This window comes from Vipera ursinii (assembly GCF_947247035.1).
Source record: "Vipera ursinii genome assembly, chromosome: W".
NCBI classification, from domain to species: domain Eukaryota; kingdom Metazoa; phylum Chordata; class Lepidosauria; order Squamata; family Viperidae; genus Vipera; species Vipera ursinii.
Window position 1 is genome coordinate 41,627,972 of NC_139522.1, and position 20,524 is coordinate 41,648,495.

A 20,524-nucleotide genomic window follows, 5' to 3' on the forward strand; every position below is an offset into this window, starting at 1 on the left:
TGCAGTAAGTCAGACTGCAAAAGAAGGCTGTAGTAGATGCTGTTTTGCCAACCATTCAGCGCTCAGCATGGTACACTTTCAGTGAAATGATAATCCAGACACTTTTGTGTTCAGATGACATTTAAGAGAGGAGAGCTGGTATGCAAAAGATCATTGATTTGAGCAGTGCAGACGATGACGCACTGGGAGATTTTTCTTTACGTGCAAGAAAAACGCCTTTAATCAACGCCAGAGCATCCACTCTGCTGGAGCTGATTGACTGGTCTGAAGGTGTATTATGAGCCACCATTGACGTGCAAACTGACTACAGTGGAAATAAAGAAGTTAATTGACAAACCAATGCAAGTACCACAGGGGCCCTGTCATGTCCAATCAATAGAGAGATGTGTGTAACAGGTCACAGAGGCAGTAAGCAGAGAGTTATACACATGAGAAACATGAGGGTTATATGAGGCCAAGAAGCAAGTCGGTGGCTGATGTCAAAGAACGAATCAAAACAAGACATGATAAAAACTTGTTTAAACATTTTTGTAACTCAGATAATTGCTTTCTGATGTTAGTTTATGATTGCATGGATTATTTTTTGCTTAGCTAGATAAGATTCATGCAGAAAAAAACTTTTAATTTTTGTAGCACAAGGTGTAATTTTGAGAAGATAATGTTAACAGTATTTGGGTTACAAGAGACTTTTATGGGGTATATGATCAGACATGGATTTACCAAGGTAAATGTTGTACAATTGCAAAAGTAACAGCAGATTTGAATTCTTGGTGTAAAAACACATATTTTTAGAACCCCTCACTGAAAAAATTACAAAAAATTTAACCCATTAAATGACACGCCCAACTACCCAGGCTGCGATATTTTGTACCGGATGTAGCTTCCAGATGCGCAGTCCTGTATACCATATTATGATAATCCAAGCATGAGGTAACTAAGGTATGAGAGACTATGAGGAAGGCTACCTGATCCAGAAATTGGTACAATTAGTGCCCAAAATGTAACTGTACAAAAGCTCTGCCCATAGTGCTGACTGAGTAGAAGCTGTGAATCCAGGATCCCCAAATGCAAACCATCTCTAAACATGGAAGTACAACTCCATTCACAGCCAAAGATGGTTATTTCACTGGAATTGTTTGGTCCACAAAAATCAAAGCCACTCTTGAGTCTGTTCCTCCCCATCCAGAGCTTAACAGCCTCAATGGACTAGAGCAGCAGTTCTACTGCATTACCTGTTTAGCCCAAAGCCAAGATGTTGATAGGATCAAAACGAAAGGTCTTCAAAATTTGATATTGAAAGAAAAATTTAAAATTGAATCTGCTGTGGGATAGGATAGGATAGGATAGGATAGGATAGGATAGGATAGGATAGGATTTATTGTCACTCTGAATGTACATGTCAACTCTACAATGAGCATGGCTGCAGCCATTTTTCATCTCATTCTAGGTTGCCACATAGAATTGAGGGAGGGGGGTTGCCCATGTGCTTTGTTAGTCAAAATAATCTTCTGTCCCGTGGGAATCAAGATCATCTGCTGCTCCCAAGACTAGGGACTGGACGTTGCATAAAAAGCCTGCCAAATAATCATATTGGGGAACGTAGTTGTTTGTATAGTTTTGTGGGTGGGACATTTAACTGTGTATTGGGCAATTGTTACTTGTGTATTCAGACTTGGTTTCACTTTTGACCGTTCCAATACTTTTTAACTAATAAACATGTTATTTGAGGAATTTGCAAGCCTTGGAGTTCTGCTTTATTTGTCTCTTGTCAGAACCATGACATTAAACAAAGTGTCTTAAAACTTTCGTTTTCTTTCGGGGTGCTGGGCCCTGACTGCCTACCCATCCTTTGGGAGAGTGTTTGTTCTGTACCAGCCTGCTACCGGCCCTGCAGAAAAGGCAGGGACAACCCCTTTACAAACGGCAAGAGGCTGGAATTACGCCTGCCAAATTTATAGCTACAAAAACAAACAAGACACGAACCAAGAAACAGGAGCTTTAAGAAACAGGAACTATCCAAGCGGTTGCCTTCAGCAAACCAGCCCTCCCACACATTCCCCTTATATAGAGTTCAGGGCGTGGCTTCTCTCTGCCTCCTTCCGAAGAGCCCCATTGCCTTCCTCTGTTTACTCCTAATTGACTGCCTCCTGCATCGGGTGTCCTTGAACAGGGCCAGCTGTGGGTCATCTTCATCCACGCTGTCAGGCTCACACAGCTGGGTCTCCGTGGTGACCAAGTGGGAGGGGCCTGGCTGAGGGCTCTCATCAGCAAGATCTTCAACCCCCTCAGCAAGGTCTTCAACACCCCCCTCCTCCTCTGAGTCGTCCGACCCAACTGCCGAACCCACAGGCTGACCCTGAATCACAACAGTGTTAAAGACTCGGCAAAGATTTGATGATGGAGGAAAAGAATGGAGCCATTGCTGGCTGCAACGGAACTCTGGCTGTCGGAGCACAAGCAGCCACTCCAGCCACCAAGGAGGCGTCACTGGCAGGGGCTTTGCCAAAGTCCTGGTTGATCCAACCTGGGAAGCTGGTACCACTGGAACTACGATCCTAGTGCACCTCTATCAAGCTGAAGCTGCCCCTCAGTGTAGGAGCACACCTGTTCCGCTGAAGAGGAACTCCTGTTGCTGCTGTCCCAGGGGTTTTCGTCCAAGGCATACCAGAAGGGCAAGGGATCAATTGGAGGGGGTGACTCCAGAGACTGGAAGTTCCAGTCTGCAGTCCACTGCCCCTCAGTCAAGCAGCTGAACAAGTTCAGCAGATTGGAGGTAAAAGACGGTTCCTGTCGCCCAGGGTGAGTGCCGCGGGGGGGGGGGGAATGCCAAGGGCTACCCATCTCTTCCCCCCCTTGCCAAAGTCCCAGGCCAACTGTGGGAGCCTGTGCTGCCTCACCTCTTCCCCAGCCAGCTGTGATGTCAAGCCCTGTATCCCAACCAAGCCCGCTGCCGTGGCCTCAGGCTGCTAGTCCAGAAGCCCTGCCAAGGGAAGTCTGGAGGGTGGTTCGGCCACATCCCCAGGACCAACAAGCAGCTCAACAGCAAGAGCAGGCAGACCCGCCACAATTTGAGCTGCCTCCCATCAAGCCCACTTTTGATGGAGACCCCGAGAAGTTATCCTTCTTACTGAATCAAGTGTGGGCTCATCTAGATCGCTACGCTTATGCCTACCGGGATAATGCTCAGATGGTGAATGCTGTGCCAGCCAATTTGGAGGGGGAAGCAGCTCACTGGGTGACCAACCGGCTGACTTGGTGACCAACCTCCATGATGAAGGGGCTCCTGAGCTGCAGAATGCTAACCTATTCATGGAGCAACTGAGAGGTCGGTTTGAAGACAAATCCCAGGCCCTGTTGGCCAAGATCCATCGTCTGAAGCAAAAAGGCCATTCCACTATTTTAGATTGCCAGGAACAGGGATGTTCTGTATCAATTAACTCACTGTCCCTGTTGTTTAGTTTAAATATTCCTCCAGAAAATCTGTGAATTTATTGCCAAGTAACTCAGTCCCTTTCTTGGATAGATGCAAACCATCTCTTTTGTACATTTTTTCATTGGACCAGCTACAGACATCGTAACTAATATAACCAAAGCCTTCCCCTTTACACCACTCCTTTAGCCACATATTGAATTCTGCTATACACTGGCCTTTTCCATTTTGCTCCTTATACACTGGTAAAACCTCTGAAAAAGTAAGCCTACAGCCTATCCTGCTTAGTTCCTGCCCCAAGCTCTGGAAATCATTCTGCACAGAGAGTACATCTTTTTGGGACAGATCGTTAGTGCCAAGATGTACAATAGCATCCACATCACAGTCCTTGCTGGCGTTCTTTTTTTATTATTGAAAAGTTTTACAAAATTTTAATAATAACCCCCCCCCCATCAACCCTCGCCCTTCCCTCCCCCCCCCCGGACTTCCCAAAGCGGAATACAGGGTATTACATATAGCAATCTTATGCAAACATATGCTAAATATCTATTACAACGTTAACAAACCTTCCACCCTTTAACTCCCTTATAACAAAACTAAAGTAATTATAATAACACTTCTATAATTGTTAAAAATTATTCATATGCTATTTGAAACTTTTTAGTCCCATATTTGTTTTGAATATAATCAATCCATCTTTTCCATTCCAAAATATATTTTTCTTGTGACTGTTCTTTCAAATATGCTGAAACTTTTGCCATTTCAGCTACGTCCATTACTTTAAGTATCCATTGTTCTATTGTAGGTAAATCTTCTTTCTTCCAATGTTGCGCCACCAACAGTCTGGCTGCCGTTATTAAGTGTAACATTAATTTAGTTTCTATAACAGTACAATACAAAATAATCCCCAATAAGAATAGCTGCGGAGTAAATCTTATTTTTTTTCTTAAAAACTTTCTGAAAAATCCACCATATTTTTATCCAAAAGGCTTTAACATTTTTACATGTCCACCATATATAATAATAAGTTGCCTCTTCACTACCACATCTCCAACACTTAGGTGGTTGATTTGGATACATACATGCTAACTTTTTAGGATCTAAATGCCATCTATAAAACATCTTATAAAAATTCTCTCTTAGGTTTTGTGCTTGTGTAAATTTTACATTTCTAACCCAAATTTTTTCCCAAGTATCCATCATTATGGGCTCTTGAATATTCTGAGCCCATTTTATCATACAATCTTTAACTAACTCCAATTCTGAATCAATCTCTATAAGAGCATTATATAACCTTTTTATGTGCGATTGACTATTGTGCTAGACTGGGCCTTTATTATCTCTCTTTTCAAAATTTCCCAAGCTTCTTGAGTTGTTTTCCCCTTTAGGATTCTCATTCATGGAATTATTCCCAAGGTTTCTCTAAGCTTATTGAAATTAGCACTTTTAAAATCCAAGACTCTAGTTTGGCTGTATTCTATTGCTTGTGCTTCCATAATGTTGAATTCCAATATTGCATGATCACTTCCCCCCAAGGTTCCTGTGGCTTCGACACTTTCTATCATTTCATCTCTGTTAGTGAGAATTAAATCCAATATGGCTAATCCCCTAGTTCCCTTCTCTACTTTTTGGGAGAGAAAGTTGTCTGCTAGGTTTGTCAGGAATCTGTTAGATCTTCCACTTGGTGCAGAATTTGTCTCCCAGTTGATATCAGGGTAATTAAAGTCTCCCATTACTATTGTGATGCGCTTCCTACATACCTTAGTTAACTGACTAGCAAAAAGTTCATCTATTTCCTCTGCTTGGTTGGGCGGCCTATAGTATACACCTATGGCAATGTCATTTTTTCCCATTTTATATTGACCCAAATACTGTACATTCAAGTTTACAGTTTTCATCATTGTTGTGCTCTATTTCTGTAGAGATAAAGTTATTTCTTATAGAGAGAGCAACTCTACCTCCTCTTTTGTTTAGTCTGTTTCTTTTAAATAATTTAAATCCCTTTAGCTGTGTGTTCCATTTGTGGGTTTCGTCCCATGTTTCCGTAATGGCAACAATATCATATCCGCCCTCCTTTACCTGAATTTCTAGTTCACCCTGCTTACTGTTCATACTCTGTGCATTGGTGTATAGACATTTGAGTCCTTTATGACTGACCCTGTGTTTACTTGCTACATATCTTGTGTGGTGCCTGAGTTCCCCTATTTTCTTAGATTGCCGGGGACAGTGATGTTCTGTATCAATTAACTCACTGTCCCCGTTGTTTAGTTTAAATATTCCTTCAGAAAAGCTGTGAATTTATTGCCAAGTAACTCAGTCCCTTCCTTGGATGGATGCAGACCATCTCTTTTGTACATTTTTTCATTGGACCAGCTACAGACATCATGACCAATATAACCAAAGCCTTCTCCTTTATACCACTCCTTTAGCCACATATTAAATTCTGCTATACGCTGGCCTTTTCCATTTTGCTCCTTATACACTGGTAAGACCTCTGAAAAAGTGAGCCTACAGCCCATTCTGCTGAGTTCCTGCCCCAAGTTCTGGAAATCATTCTGCACAGAGAGTACATCGTTTTGGGACAGATCGTTAGATGGGCCACACACACACACGCACACACAAAAGCAGAGAGTTCCCCTTCCCCCTTGTACAGGAATGAAAGGCCCCCCGAAGGAAGCCCAGCCTCTTCACCGCACCGATCCGCTGAGGAGGAAAAAAGCTTATTTCTATTGCCACGTGCAAACTAAATTAAAACAACTTGGGAAGCTCGCCCGTGGGCTGCATTTAGAAGGATTTGGGGGCTTTTGTGATTTGCTTCGCCTACAAGTGCCTTAACCACGACTAGCCCATGGCTCCAATTCAACAAAAAATGCTCTCTCGGTGCCTTCCAGATGCGCGAAGGTCACCCTGACTACAACCAGCCTGGGATTTGGAAAGGCTTCCCAGGTTATTGGGACAGACTGGCTTGAATACTTGGGGTAACATTTTTCAGGAGGAGGATCCTTATGTCCACCCCGATAGGGCATCTTCCCCTCACAAATCTTCCCTTCCCTTCCCTTCCAAGCGGGAGCCCCGCAGCAAATGACCAGCGTTTGGACAGCGTGTGAATGGGCGAGCGTCGCCGTCCCCAAACAACGCAATTCCTTGCAGCGATGCGGACAAGAGGGAAAGGAAGCCCAGCGGCCGGACTGCGCTCCCGCCCTGCCTCCCCAAGGGCTCCTAATGGCTTGCGCGCGGCCTCTCGCGAGGTTGCTGCCCCTCGTGAGCCCGCTGGCTGACACTGGCTCGTCTCTCTCTCTCTCTTCCTTCCTCCCTCCCTCGGTCTCCCCCTCCCCCTTTTCCGGCTCAGCCCCACGTCACCAGGAGACCAAAACGGGGACATCATGGCAGAGCGGAGGAGACACAGGAAGCGGATCCAGGTACCGGGCTGGCTTATCTCCTCCCTCTTTTCGCAACCGCTCTGCGGGATGAGTTTCCCTTTTCCTTCTGGCTCACCCCCCCCTCCCCCGCCCGGTCACCCTTCCCTCCCTCCTCCCCCTCCGCCTCCTCCGAGGCCGCCGCCAGTCAGCATCTCTCCTACCGTTTTTGCGGCTTTTCCGTCGCCCCGGCCGCCGCTCCCCCTTCCCCACGGAGCCAGCCGCATCCAGCGCCTTCTTCCTCTGGAGGGAAGCACCGAAGCCTCGGCCGCGCGCAAGTCCTCGGTAAATTTTTTTTTGTTCACTGGAGTATAAGCCGAAGTGGATTTTTTCAGCCCAAAAAGTGGGCTGAAAAATTCGGCTTATACTCAAGTATATACGGTAATCCTTTTATCTGTGGTTCATTTCTAATTATTCTCGTTAGGACTTCTAGTGTCAATATGAACAGCAGTGGAGATAAGGGGCAACCTTGCCGTGTTCCCTTTTGTATTGCATTTCAAACTTATTTGTTCTCATCAGTCAGCCATACCCTTCTGAGATTCGAACCTGGGCTGATTGCACATTAGGCAATTGTTTTAACCCCTAGGCCACAGGCTCTCTCTCTCTGTGTTAGCTGAGAAGCAAGGGAGATATGTATTAAATGTTTAAGTATTTAGATTACCTTGCTAGGCCCCAAACACGGGACAAATCTTATTTCCTGTTTCAGCCTAACGCAAGGCCATCCACAGCCAGTGGTCACAGTAGTGACAGCTCATATTTGTGTAAATTATTTTGGATTGCTAACAAAGAATTAAAGGGAGACTGATACGCATTTCAAACTTATTTGTTCTCATCAGTCAGCCATACCCTTGAGATTCGAACCTGGGCTGATTGCACATTAGGCAATTGTTTTAACCCCTAGGCCACAGGCTCTCTCTCTCTCTCTCTTTGTTAGCTGAGAAGCAAGGGAGATATGTGTTAAATGTTTGTTAAGTATTTAAATTACCTTGCTAGGCCCTAGGGGTTAAAACAATTGCCTAATGTGCAATCAGCCCAGGTTCGAATCTCAGAAGGGTATGGCTGACTGATGAGAACAAATTTATATAGATAGATAGATAGATAGATAGATAGATAGATAGATAGATAGATAGATATACACATACATACACATATATATACATATATATACATATATGTATATATGCATATATATATACGCATATATGTATGTGTATATATATATATATATATATATATATATATATATATATATATATATATGTGTGTGTGTGTGTGTGTGTGTGTGTGTGTGTGTGTGTGTGTGTGTGTGTGAGTGATATGTTAACTCTTAGATTACCTTGCTAGGCCCCAAACATGGGGCAAATCTTTATTTCCTGTTTTCAGCCTTATCTCAAAGGCCATCGAACAGGTTGTAGTCACACCGGACAGTTCATATATTTGTGTAAATTACTAACAAAGAATTTAGGGAGGCTGATATGCATTTCGGACTCATTAGTCTTCATCAGTCAGTCATACCCTTCTGAGATTCGAACCTGGGCTGCTTGCACGTTAGGCAGTGTTTTTACTTCTTGAGCCACAGGTTCACCTGTGTATATATATATAAACCCAAATGATTTCCCAATCCTGGCCCATTTCCAACCGCACTGGTTCTGTCAGGTGCATGGCAGGTTCACCGCCCATAAGGGACCGGTCAGCTTGTTCAAATCTCATGGCTAGGGGTAACAGCCTTGCCCGAATCCCCAGCTTGAGCACTGTGGGTAGATTGATTAGGCACCTGGTGCAACACATTTAAGTCCATTTGGGCCCCAGTTTTGGGTACTATTATCTTGGTGGGGATGGCAAAAAGTGGGATGGGTTGACTTACCACCGGATCCTCCTCACCTTCCTCATCACTGTCATAGGGCGCCAGCATCTGTAATGGCTGTGGCTGGACTCTTGCCTCAGGCTCGCCAGGACGGGGGTGTCCAAAAGCTGGGTCCTGCCGTGCCCAGTTTTTCTCTCTTCCTCCTCTGGGGGCTTTTTGTGGCTTAGCAGTGGCAGCCTGTGTGCTTCTGGCCTGGGGACTGGGTGCTGGTCACTCCACAGCACTGTGACACATTTGGCCGCATTGGTAGCATTTGATTGGAGCTCTAACTGGTACCTGGGGGGTGCTGGTGGTCATGGTGGCTTGGGAACGTCGGCCAAAAAGGCGCTTCTGGGCGTGTGGTGTCTTGGGTTTGGCTGTGCCTGGCTTCCTGGGGTGATCTAATTCAATGTCCAGCATCACTGCCATGCTGTACCACTCACACAATTGGTTAGGAAAGCCCCGAATGATGCAGGCTTGGAATAGGTCACGGTCGAGCCCCTGCTTGAAGTAGTTGATCAACGATCATTCCTGCCACTGCCCTAGCCGACCAGCAACTCGCCTGAATTTACGAACATATACCTTAGCGCAGGGCTTTTCAACCGGTGGTATGCATACCACCAGTGGTACACGAGCACCTGGCTTGTGGTCCTCAAGCCCTAGCTAATTGGAGTGGGGGAGGGAAACAGTTAAAACGGAGCCACACAGACCTGGAGATCAGCTGGAGCTGCAAAGCTTGCCAGAATCCCCAGGATCTGTGGCGACATACTAATTGGAGCTTCCGGTGCACCCGGAAGAGAAAAGGAGGAGGGCAGAGAGAAGAAAAGGTATAAAAGGGGCAGACCGGCCTATTTTCTGAGGAACAGCGAGCGGAGCAGCCTGTTTTCGGAGGAACAGCGAGCAAAGAAAGGTGAGTGAGCAAGTGGTGTGTTTTGTGGGGAAGGACTAGCAAGCGAACAGCTCCTGCCCAGCTCGTTTGCGGAAAACATTATGCTTGCTAAGTGAAGCCCCAGGATCAGCGGGCTACAGCTGATCCGCGCTTCGGCTGTATCAGCTATAGCCCGCTGATCCTGGGGCTTCACTTAGCAAGCAGCATGTTTTCTGCAAGCGAGCTGAGCAGGAGCCCAGGATCGGCATGTGCAGCTACAGCTGAGCTGCGTTTCTGCGCCCAGAGCGCGGCTTCTGAGCACCGAGCATGGGCAGCGTCTGAGCGCCAAGCAGCTTCTGAGTGCGGGCGGCTTCTGAGCGCAGCTCAGCTGTAGCTGCACACACGAAGCCTGGTTTTGGCAGGCAGCGGCGCATTCTCCTCACCACACAGAGCGGCCAGCGAGGTGAACCGGCAACATCCTAGCCCTGCCTGTGTGCGTGCAAAGACTGAGGCGCATGCGTTCTCCTCTGCGCATGCACAGGCAGGGCCGTGATGTTGCCGGTTCACCTCACCGGCCACTCTGTGTGGTGAGAATGCACCGCTGCCTGCCAAAACCAGGCTGGGGTCTGGGCGGTGTAGCGCAGGACAATGGAAAGGAAGGAAGGAAGCAAGCAGAGGAAGGACAATGAGAAGGAGGGACAATGGAAGGGAGGGAGGGAAGGAGGGACAAGGAAGGAAGGAAGGAAGGAAGGAAGGAAGGAAGGAAGGAAGGAAGGGAGGGAGGGAGGGACAATGAGAGGGAGGGAGGGAAGGAAGGAAGGAAGGCACCCACCGCAGTCCCATCCCCCTCCACCAGAGACCCACGGATTCCCCCCCACAGGCACCCCGCAACCTGAGTGATGAGCTGGCCACGCCCGCCCAGGCATTCATCACATGACCCTGGGACACTGTGAATGTCATAAGTATGAATCAGTTGCCAAGCATCCGAATGTAAATCACATGATCCTGGGGATGCTGCAACAGTCATAAGTGTGAAAAATGGTCATAAGTCACTTTTTCAGTGCTGTTGTAACTTCAAACAGTCACTAAGCGAATTGTTGTAAATCAAGGACTACCTGTACTTTATCATTTTTGCTTTTTTTGGTCAAGTTTTTGACACCTTGTTGGGTGACTGATGGTACTCGGATATTGCCTTATCCTAAAAGTGGTACAATGGGTGAAAAGGTTGAAAAGCCCTGATCTAAGTTATACCTCTCAGATGGCCTCAGACTCCAAGCCCTTCAGCAAAGTCATGATGCAAAGCAGGCGGGTCATTTTGGATTCCTGAAAATGTTGCATTTAGTGCAGAGGCTATTCTGGTGTCCAGGGATGAAGAGAGACATTGAGAGTTATGTGAGGAGCTGTGCTACCTACACGGCAATGAAAAGACCTCCTTGGAAGCCCCCAGGATTGATGCAACAAGTGGCTGACCCTTCCCAGCCTTGGGAAGAAATAGGTATGGACTTTATAGTGGAGTTGCCTGAGAGCAAGGGAAACACCGTAATATGGACTTTAATTGATCTATTTTCCAAACAAGCGCATTTCATCCCTTGCTCAGGACTTCCCTCTGCCCAGAAGCTAACCAAGATGTTTTTGAAACACATATATCGGCTCCATGGAGCCCCAAAATGGATTATTTATGACAGGGGGGGTCCAGTTTACTGCAAGGTTCTGGAGGAAGTTTGTTAAACCGATCGGGTTGACTCAGGGGCTTTCGTCGGCTTTTCATCAAGTACAAATGGAACAGATGAAAAAGCTAACACAATGGTGGAACAGCAGACTAATTGGGCTGACCTCCTGCCTTTCGCGGAGGTAGCCTACAACAACACTGTGCACAGTAGCACTGGACTCACCACATTTAAAATAGTAACAGGTCAAGATTTTGTGCCTATGCCTGAGTATCCCCAGGAGCCTCCTACTTCCCAGACTTTGGATCAATGGGTGACGTGTTTCCAGGGAGGTTGGGTGAATTTGAAGAAAGCATTGACCAAGGCTACCAAGGTTTATAAGGAGCAGGCAGATAAACAACGCTCACCTCAAAAACCATTTTATGTTGGGCAATTGGTTTATCTTTCAACAAAATATTTAAGGTTAAAGTTACCCAGAAGAAAATTGGAGCCAAAGTTCCTTGGTCCTTTTCCCATCACAAAAAACATAAACCCTGTTACAGTGGAATTGAAACTTCCACGACTGTTGGGAAAAGTCCACCTTGTGTGTCAGAACCCATTCCTATTTTACTTCTATCCCCTCTGATCCAAAATCAAATCTCACCTTTCCCTGGGTTCTGCCATACTCCCAAAGGGGAGGGGGATGTGCCTGCAGGGTTATTGCCTTTGCTTCCTCTTCCCACTACAATGTAACCTTTTGCTTTATTGCCTCTGTGTCCTCTACCCAACAGCTGCAACGTAACAATTTGCTTCCTGCGTTATCTCTCTCTCTGAACTCTATCTTCCTAAACTGTCAGCTAGAACAAGGGAGGAAATAAGGAACGTAACTTCAGTGCCTGGTTTATGTCTACGCTCTCAGAGGAAGGTGTGAAGAAGCCGCCGACCATCGCTGCGTGAGCTGGAGAGGGGCCGATGTTATCTTCCCTTTTCCCATGATGGACTTAACACCTGGGGATTGGCAGTCCCACATCGGGCGGGCGGGCGGACTATGGGGTGGGCTCTTGTTTGGGGATACTTTAATCTATCGCTCTGCACGGGAAATCTCAGATTCTGTCTATTATGCCTGCTATCAACTACTCTTAATAAAAGTTCCTGTTGGAAGAAATCGCTTCCAAGAGTTCTGCTTTCTTAAGATGTGGGATTGAGGTGGGTCCTGACACTGTGTTTCATTGTAGTCTGTTGAAACCTGTGTCTGAATCCTCTTTAAGACCTATTCCAAAGAAGCCACCAGGTCCAGTAGTGGTAGAGGGGGAGACACATTATGAAATAAAATGAATTCTTGATTCTAAGTTGTACAAGGGGAAGTTACAATACCTCATTCAGTGGAAAGGCTATCCACTGTCAGAAGCTACATGGGTGAAATGTACCAATGTGAAAGCAGATAGGTTAATAAAAAAGTTTTATGATAAATATCCTCACAAGCCTCTTTCTTTTTGAAAGGGGCCGACTGTCAAGTCTACAATGAGTATGGCTGCAGCCATTTTTTTAATCTTCTCATTCTAGGTTGCCACATAGAATTGAGGGAGGGGGGTTGCCCAGGTGCTTTGTTAGTCAAAATAATCTTCTGTCCGGTGGGAACCAAGGTCATCTGCTGCTCCCAAGACTAGGGACTGGGCGTTGCATAAAAAGCCTGCCAAATAATCATATTGGGGAACGTAGTTGTTTGCAGTTTTGTGGGTGGGACACTTAACTTTGTATTTGGCAATTGTTACTTGTGTATTCAGACTTGGGTTTCACTTTTGACCGTGCCGATACTTTGTAACTAATAAACATGTTCTTCAAGGAATTTGCAAGCCTCGGAGTTCTGCTATATTTGTCTCTGTCTGTCGGAACCATGACAGTACACTAATCGGCATACATTAAAATGAAATTTCATTCCATTCAGCTCTCAAAGGGTCATCACCTCCAATATACACTACATAAATATGACAAAAATACAGAATTATGCATATACCCACATATATTATATGACACAGAAAAACAACACTCTAGTTCGGGTTATGTATACATATGCATGGTGAGAAAAACGAATCTTGCAAGTTTACCAGATGGATGGCATTGGGAAAAAAGCTATTACAGAATCGGGTAGTCCTGCTAGAAATACTTTGAAGCCTCCTCCCAGAGGGGAGCAACAGAAACAGACTGTAAAGTGGATGTGTGGGGTCTCTAACAATGCTGTAGAAAAATAAGCTTGCCAAAGAAACTACAATGGATGGGAACCAGGAAATGGTAGTATAAAGGGAGGATGAAAAATAAAACATGTAGATAAAATTATTATATGGGTCTTCAGAATGGAAAAGTAAGAACACAAGCTGTAAAACCTGCTGCAAGAGGAAATGGCTAGCCAGGGAAAATTAGCTGAACTGAAAAACAAGAAAAAAACCTATTGTTTTAAGGAGCCATAAAATATCAGCGCTCAAAATAACTGAATATACCTAATATTTTATATTATTAAGGTACATGTGAATATGATTTAGTATATTTAAGGAAGGTAGCAGGAAATATGTGGGAAGCAGTTAAGAGTGTAACCTCATAGTACCTCAGCCAATGGGGAACAAGGAGGGATGTGGCAGCCGGGACAGGGTTGTACAAAGGAGGGAATATTTTGGGTTTGAACTTTGGAGAAAACCAAGCTTTGATAGCTTCTCTCCGCACTTATTGCAATAAATGAAACAAAAAGGCCTTCACTGTGTCTTTTTTTTTGCCTCCAAAAGAGGCACCAGGTCTTATTTTGGAGAATGTCTTTTCCACGGTCTCACCTCACGGCTGCGGCATCGACAGCTGCACCCAGCTGGCCCAGTTCTTCTGCGGCTGGTCGTCCTCGGCCTCCATTTCGCTGTCAGGGGCCTTCAGGAAATGCCTCTGCAGCTAAGAATGCAGCTCTGGATTGACACACATGGCGCCCCTGGCCTTCATTTCACTATCAGAGGCCTTTCCTGAAGCGGGTGCGGGACATGTGGGGTAGCTCCACCTCCCCACCACCCTAGCTTGATTTTTAGGCGTGCACTTCACCCCAAAATTAGGGCTTATTTTTGGGATAGGGCTTATATTAGGCCCACCCCCCAAAATCAAGCTAGGTCATATTTTCAGGGTAGGTCTTATTTTCAGGGAAACACGGTAATTGGGTTGAGCAAAGGCTTCTTGAGCAAGAGGGGCTCCATTTCCTTACAGAGGTAATAGAATATCCCTTCACCCAAAGCACTGCTTAATGCTTGAATTCTAGTCTCCTGCCACTTAACGAGAGGCATCAATCAAGCATGAGGGGCAGGGATCCAACTGAGAAGTGACAGAGCTTGACATTAGAAAGCCACCCCTATTCATTTCCTTGCAGGACTCAAAGGTTTAAACTGATCCGAGAAATTCACAGGACAAAGTTGCAATCACCTCTATTAGCACCGTCCAACTAGATTCCAATTCTATTAAAATCTGAGTGGTTTTATCTGCCACTTTGTCCCCTTAGATGTTATAGGTCAGGGATTCCCAACACCCCATCCATGGACTGGCACCGGTCCACAGCATGCCAGCAACCAGGCCGCACAAACAAGCAAAGCCCCATCCACAGGATGCAGGTAGTACACAAAACCACAACCCCTCTGGTCTGCAGAAAAACCTTTCTCCACGGCACCGGTCCCTGGTGCCCAAAAGGTTGGGGACCTCTGTTATAGCTGACCATCTTTCCTTAAAAGGGAACCAGTTAATTTAAAAAGAGCAGCTGTGGGTATGCAGCAGATGCAATAACAGTGGTAATATAGTTCCTTTTTACTGCTTCAATTGCTACTGTGTAGGCTTGTACAGGAGCTCTTACCAATGCCCAACCAGATTCAAAATGGGTTTTATTCCAGTGATACTCTAGGCATCTCCACTGCTACTCCATATCCCTGAGCTACTACCAAGGAGCTGCAGTGGATTGGGGACAGACAACCCCAGTGCAATCTGGTCAAGCACCCTAGTTATCCCTTTGTTCCACTAGGCAACCAGGGTCTCGGCTAAACTGCTCACCAGATCATTGGGAACCTTGCCCAAGGGCCCTCTAAAAACCCACTGGATCCATTCAGTGTCTGGAGTAGACCAATCTAATAGGTCCTTCCCCACTAAGGGTGGGGGTGGTTGCAGCATGAAATCCCAAAGGTGCTTTTTCATGAGGCAACTGGACTTTTTTTTCTTTAAAGATGTTTCACTTCTCATCCAAGAAGCTTCTTCAGCTGACTGGATGGTGTGGAATGGAAGGATTTATACTCCTTGCAGACAGCTGGTCATTTGCATTCTTTTAGAGTCACTGAGGCCACCTGGAGGTTTATCTGTGTCATCAGGGTCACTTGAGTAGTGCAAATGGGTGTGGAGCCTTCTTGGAACTGTTGAAAGGACTGTGTTGTAGACTGGAGATAGATGTCGTATCCCTCCCCCTCTGTTAAGAGAGAGCTGTTCAGTTTTGACATAGATGGCCTCTTTGACCCCTCTTTCAAACCAGTGTGAAAGTCTTCACATCTGTTCATCTAGAGCAGGGGTGTCAAACTGGTGGCCCGTGGCTCAGATGCATCACATGCAGGCCATGCCCACCCCAGCTGCGCAAAGGGAAAAAACATCGCGATACGTCACATGATGCGATCGAGTTTGACACCCCTGATCTAGAGTAGCATCTCTTGATGCTAGCAGTTTCAGGGATGACACACACCCCATCCAGGGACAAACTAGAAACCTGGGGAGGGTAGATCCCTGAGAGATGAACTCTCCCTTTTCCTACCCAGACTTTGATAATGCAATTCAGGTCTGCCCTCTCATCCACAATTGCAGATGAGGATAATTATGTTAAGGAGAGGTCTGACATTCAATACTGTAGCAGGAACTGAACCCCCAGGGTTCCAGCATTTCTGCACTGAACTATTTCCAACTAAGAACCAATATATCTACCATTACATCAGGGCAGACAGTTTCTCAGGTTTTCTGTAACATATTTCTTGTGAAGTGGTGAAGAGTTCATTCTTTTCACTTTTCACTGATAACTTACAGTTGAAATGACTGTTTACAAAACTGTCTCCAGAATCATTATCAGTCTGATGAATACAGTACTATATTTAAGATACTGCTGTGGTCTCACCAATATTCCAATGCATTGTGGGAATATTTTGAGAAACCTATGAAAAAGGGCAAGTTACATGCTTCAAAAGTCATTCCTTGGGTAGGCTGAGTGTAATGCTTCTCTGAAATTCATAATAGCTGGTCTGCTTTTTGTGTTTTTTTTTTCAAATCAAAGCATAGAATTACATTCTAAATGCTCTACTTACTCTCCACACACGCAGGTAGTCACCACTGGTTGCCAAAAGGTCTGGATAAACCCCTTTAGTATCTGGTATCCACATGAGCTTGGTAGTAGGATAAGGGTGGTCAAAGGTATTTCTGCAAATGAATTCAGAGCTTTCTTCATCCAACCCAACAAGCTGAACCTATGAGAAAAAATGTCTCTGTTTGTGTGTGTGTATGTGTGTGTATACACACACACACACACACATTCATTCATATTCCAGTCCATCTTTCACTTACATGTTCTGAAGTCCCAAAGTGTAATAGGCTTTCAGGACAATGTCTAGACAAACTGAGACAAACAGAGGTAAGGAAAAATGGTTGCAAGCCAAACTGATTAAGTAAAGCTAAATAAATCCCAAAGTCCAGATGGTACCTACCCAAGAACTCTTGAAGCAGTTAAATATAAAATTGCCATCTTTTCACACAAAAAAAAATCTTTTAAACACTGCCACTTGTTCTAAAGGACTGGAAAATAATGCAACCCCAATTTTTCTAAGGAGATTGAGGGGCAATGAAGGAAGTTATAGGCGTGTTAATTTGTTCCAGGGGAAAAATTGAAAGAATTGTTAAACAGAAAATAATACCAATAAAGGAGAATAGTTGTAACTCAGGGTTGAAAGGAGGGGTCCTTGGTGTTCTCTGAGCTTGCTCGTTTTCTTGCAGACATTTCATTACCCAAACTAGGTATCATCATCAATGCTCTGATTATGTTGTTACCTAGTTTGGGTAATGAACCGTCTGCAAGAAAACAACCAAGCTCAGAGAGCACCAAGGACCCCTCAGAAAACAATACATAGTAGTAGTCTTACTGAAAAGGAACCAAAAAGAAGTCATCTCGCTAACCTTCCAGCTTCTTTCAGGGTGTCAAAAAGGACATACAGAAGGGTAACCCAACAGATATTCTACACTTGAACTTTCAAAAAGCCAGTTGACAAAGTCCTTCAGCAAAGGCTCCTAAGCAAACTCAGCTGCCCTGGGTAAACAAATGCTGTTATGGATAGGGAACTTTAAAAAAAAATCAAGAAACTGAGAAGATGAATAAATGAACAATTCTCATACTGCAAGTCATGCAAAATGAGGTCTCTCGGGGATTGCTGTAAGGATTGCTTTTAATTTGTATAAAACCTATCTGGAATTAGGGCTGATCGGACCATGTTTGCTAAATAGATCAAAATATTACACACCAAACTAAGAAAATAACAGAGTTGGAAGAGACCTTGGAGGTCTTCTAGTCCAACACCCTGCTCAGGCAGGAAACCCTATACCATTTCAGACAAATGGTTGTCCAATCTCTTCTTAAAAACCTCCAGTGTTGGAGCATTCACAACTTCTGGAGGCAAGTTGTACCACTGATTAATTGTTCTGTCAGGAAAATTCTCCTTAGTTCTCGGTCAGGGGTGTCAAACTGCTGGCCCATGGGCCGGATGCGTCATCCGGAAGCCGTGCCCACCCCATTGCCAGCAATGGCAAAAATCCCGATACGTTGCGCGACATCACGTGACATCGTTTGACATGTCTGTTCTAGGTTGCTTCTCTCCTTGATTAGTTTCCATCCGTTTCTTGTCCTGCCTTCAGGTGCTTTGGAGAATAGCTTGACTCCCTCTTCTTTGTGGCAACCCCTGAGATATTGGAACACTGCTATCATGTCACCCCTAGTCCTTTTTTTCATTAAACTACATGTAGACATACCCAATTCCAGCAACCATTCTTTATATGTTTTAGCCTTCAGTTCCCTAAGCATCTTTGTTGCTCTTCTCTGCACTCATTCTAGAGTCTCAACATCTTTTTTTACATTGTGGCGACCCAAACTGGATGCAGTATTCCAAGTGTGGTCTTACTAAGGCATTATAAAGTGGTATTAATACTTCACGTGATCTTGATTCTATCCGTTAATGCAGTCTAGAACTCTGTTGGCTTTTTTGGCAGCTGCAGCACACTTTTAAATCAAAAATTAATTGTGATGAGCTCCAAGAGCAACCTTCCAATCTGGATGAATGGGCTTCAGAATGATAAATGCAGTTCACTGTAAATATATGGTGTATATTGGCACAAAAATTCCAAATGAATTCCAAAAATTCACGTATACATACATAGGCCAGTCACCTCACCGATTAAGAAAAGGTATCTTGGGAGTCAGGGCAGATGGCTTAATGAAGATATCAACCCAGTTTGCAGCTGCTATAAAAATGTTAAATTGTAACTTAAGAGTCATTAGGAGAACCCAAAATAGAACTGTTGGTATGACATTCCCTTTATATAAATCTATGGTAAGACCACACCTTGGCTACTTTTTTAGACACACTTTAAAAAACGTTATTACAAAATTAGAAAAGATGCAAAAGAGGGCTACTAAAAAGATTAGGGAGGCTGGAATAGCTCCTGTATGTGAAAGGATTACGGTAATTGGAACAAGAAGGTCAAGGGGAGACACAACAGAAATATGTTGGCATAAATAACAAAACGGAGTTCTTCTTTTAGCGTGTTATCTACTGAAATTAAATGCAGTGTGATTGAGGGCCAACAGATGCAAGTACTTTGTTGTTACACAGATCAAAGAATTCAGTGCCACAGATGTGGTAATGGCAGCCAATTTGATAGCATGGAAAAGGAGATTGGATAGTTCCATGGAGGATCACACTAACTCAGGCTATAATACTGATGACTGTTTACTATTTCCTGAAACAGAGGGCACGAGTTGAGTGACCTTGTAAATTTAAATTATAAATAAATGCTCCTTGCAGGAAAACAATTAAGGAAAGGGGTTATAGCCCTCCAGTTCAAGCATATGTGTTTTCCAAATGAATCCATGTGGCCACTGTGCTGAACTAAATTCAGCAGGGCTCTTAAGACTTACCTTATCAACTATAATACCGAAGGAAAATACAGTAGGCATCTCTCAAACAAACTTTACATCGTGTAGTTACCACGGGTTTCCCATGAGTAAATTTAATAATACAACTTCTCAGGCTATTAAGATTGAAAGCGACTTTATTCCCTTTCCCACTTCCTAGAACAGCAGGTACAATTTTTCCTCTTTCCATTACGCAAAAAAAAATATTTAAAAATCCCAACGGCCCCTGCCTATCACGCCGCAGTCTAACCAACCTCTGAAAGAAGCAGAGACGCTCCGAGGGTCAAATCTGACCAAACATCTCAAGGCAGCTCGGCCTCTCGCGAGCTCCGATCCCCACCCTCCCTTTTCGACGCTCGCTGCTCTTTAACTGGCCGGCGGCGGCGGAGACGACCGATTGGGCTGCACTGAACGAAGCCGAAAGCTGCAGTGCAAAACACCTTGCAGGCCTTACAAGTGATTTCTTCCCGCCCACTGGCTCACCTTATTATTGTACTCTTCTACGAAGCTGCCCAGAGCAAGTCGAAAGCGCTTGTCGGGCCTGACACTCCAATTCATGGCGTAGACGGTCCATGGCGCCTCGTACTTATAGATCTCCTTACGCTTCCCGTGCAACGACATGGCGGACGGGAAAGCTTACTCTGTCAGCCTCTCACGACCTCCTCCCGAAATCACTCCCAACAGTCTTTCTTCACCTCACAAAACGACGATGGCTAACCCAACTCTTCCATTCTCTGTTCAAATTCTGATTTCTCATTGGCCCTCGACCACGCCTTTCCGCAACTTCTGGATTTCCCATTGGTTTTGCGGTACGTCCATCTCGCTGAACCTCCGGAAAAAAGATTTACATATTGGCTCTCATGAAAATATCTATTAGCGGGGAAAGTTGTCGTTGTTAGATAAAGCCCGCCTCTCATTACATTTGAGCATATGAAGTATACTCTCAAAAAAAAGACATAGAGATAGATAAAGCCACATTTGAAAAGCTTGGAATATGAATTCCTGGTTACACTGAGCGTTATTTTGGTTTATACCAGGCGTTGGAGGCTATCTAGAAAGTTTCAACTAGAGTCAGAAAGGGGTGCATGGGGTGACAGTCATGAGGCAGG

General features: G+C 44.9%; 1 protein-coding gene across 1 annotated transcript in view; it reads right to left on the reverse strand.

Annotated features, from left to right (window-relative positions):
- Positions 1-20,183, reverse strand: part of LOC310648265 (DDB1- and CUL4-associated factor 7) — a 156,659-nt gene extending 136,476 nt beyond the window's left edge. Inside the window, exons 1-2 of the mRNA XM_083376016.1 lie at positions 19,899-20,183; positions 16,546-16,704 (exon numbers count right to left, since the gene is read on the reverse strand). Coding sequence (XP_083232142.1) covers positions 16,546-16,704; positions 19,899-20,036 — 297 coding nt within the window. The 5' untranslated portion in view covers positions 20,037-20,183. The remainder of the gene's footprint in view (positions 1-16,545; positions 16,705-19,898) is intronic.
- Between the last annotated feature and the right edge of the window lie 341 nt (positions 20,184-20,524).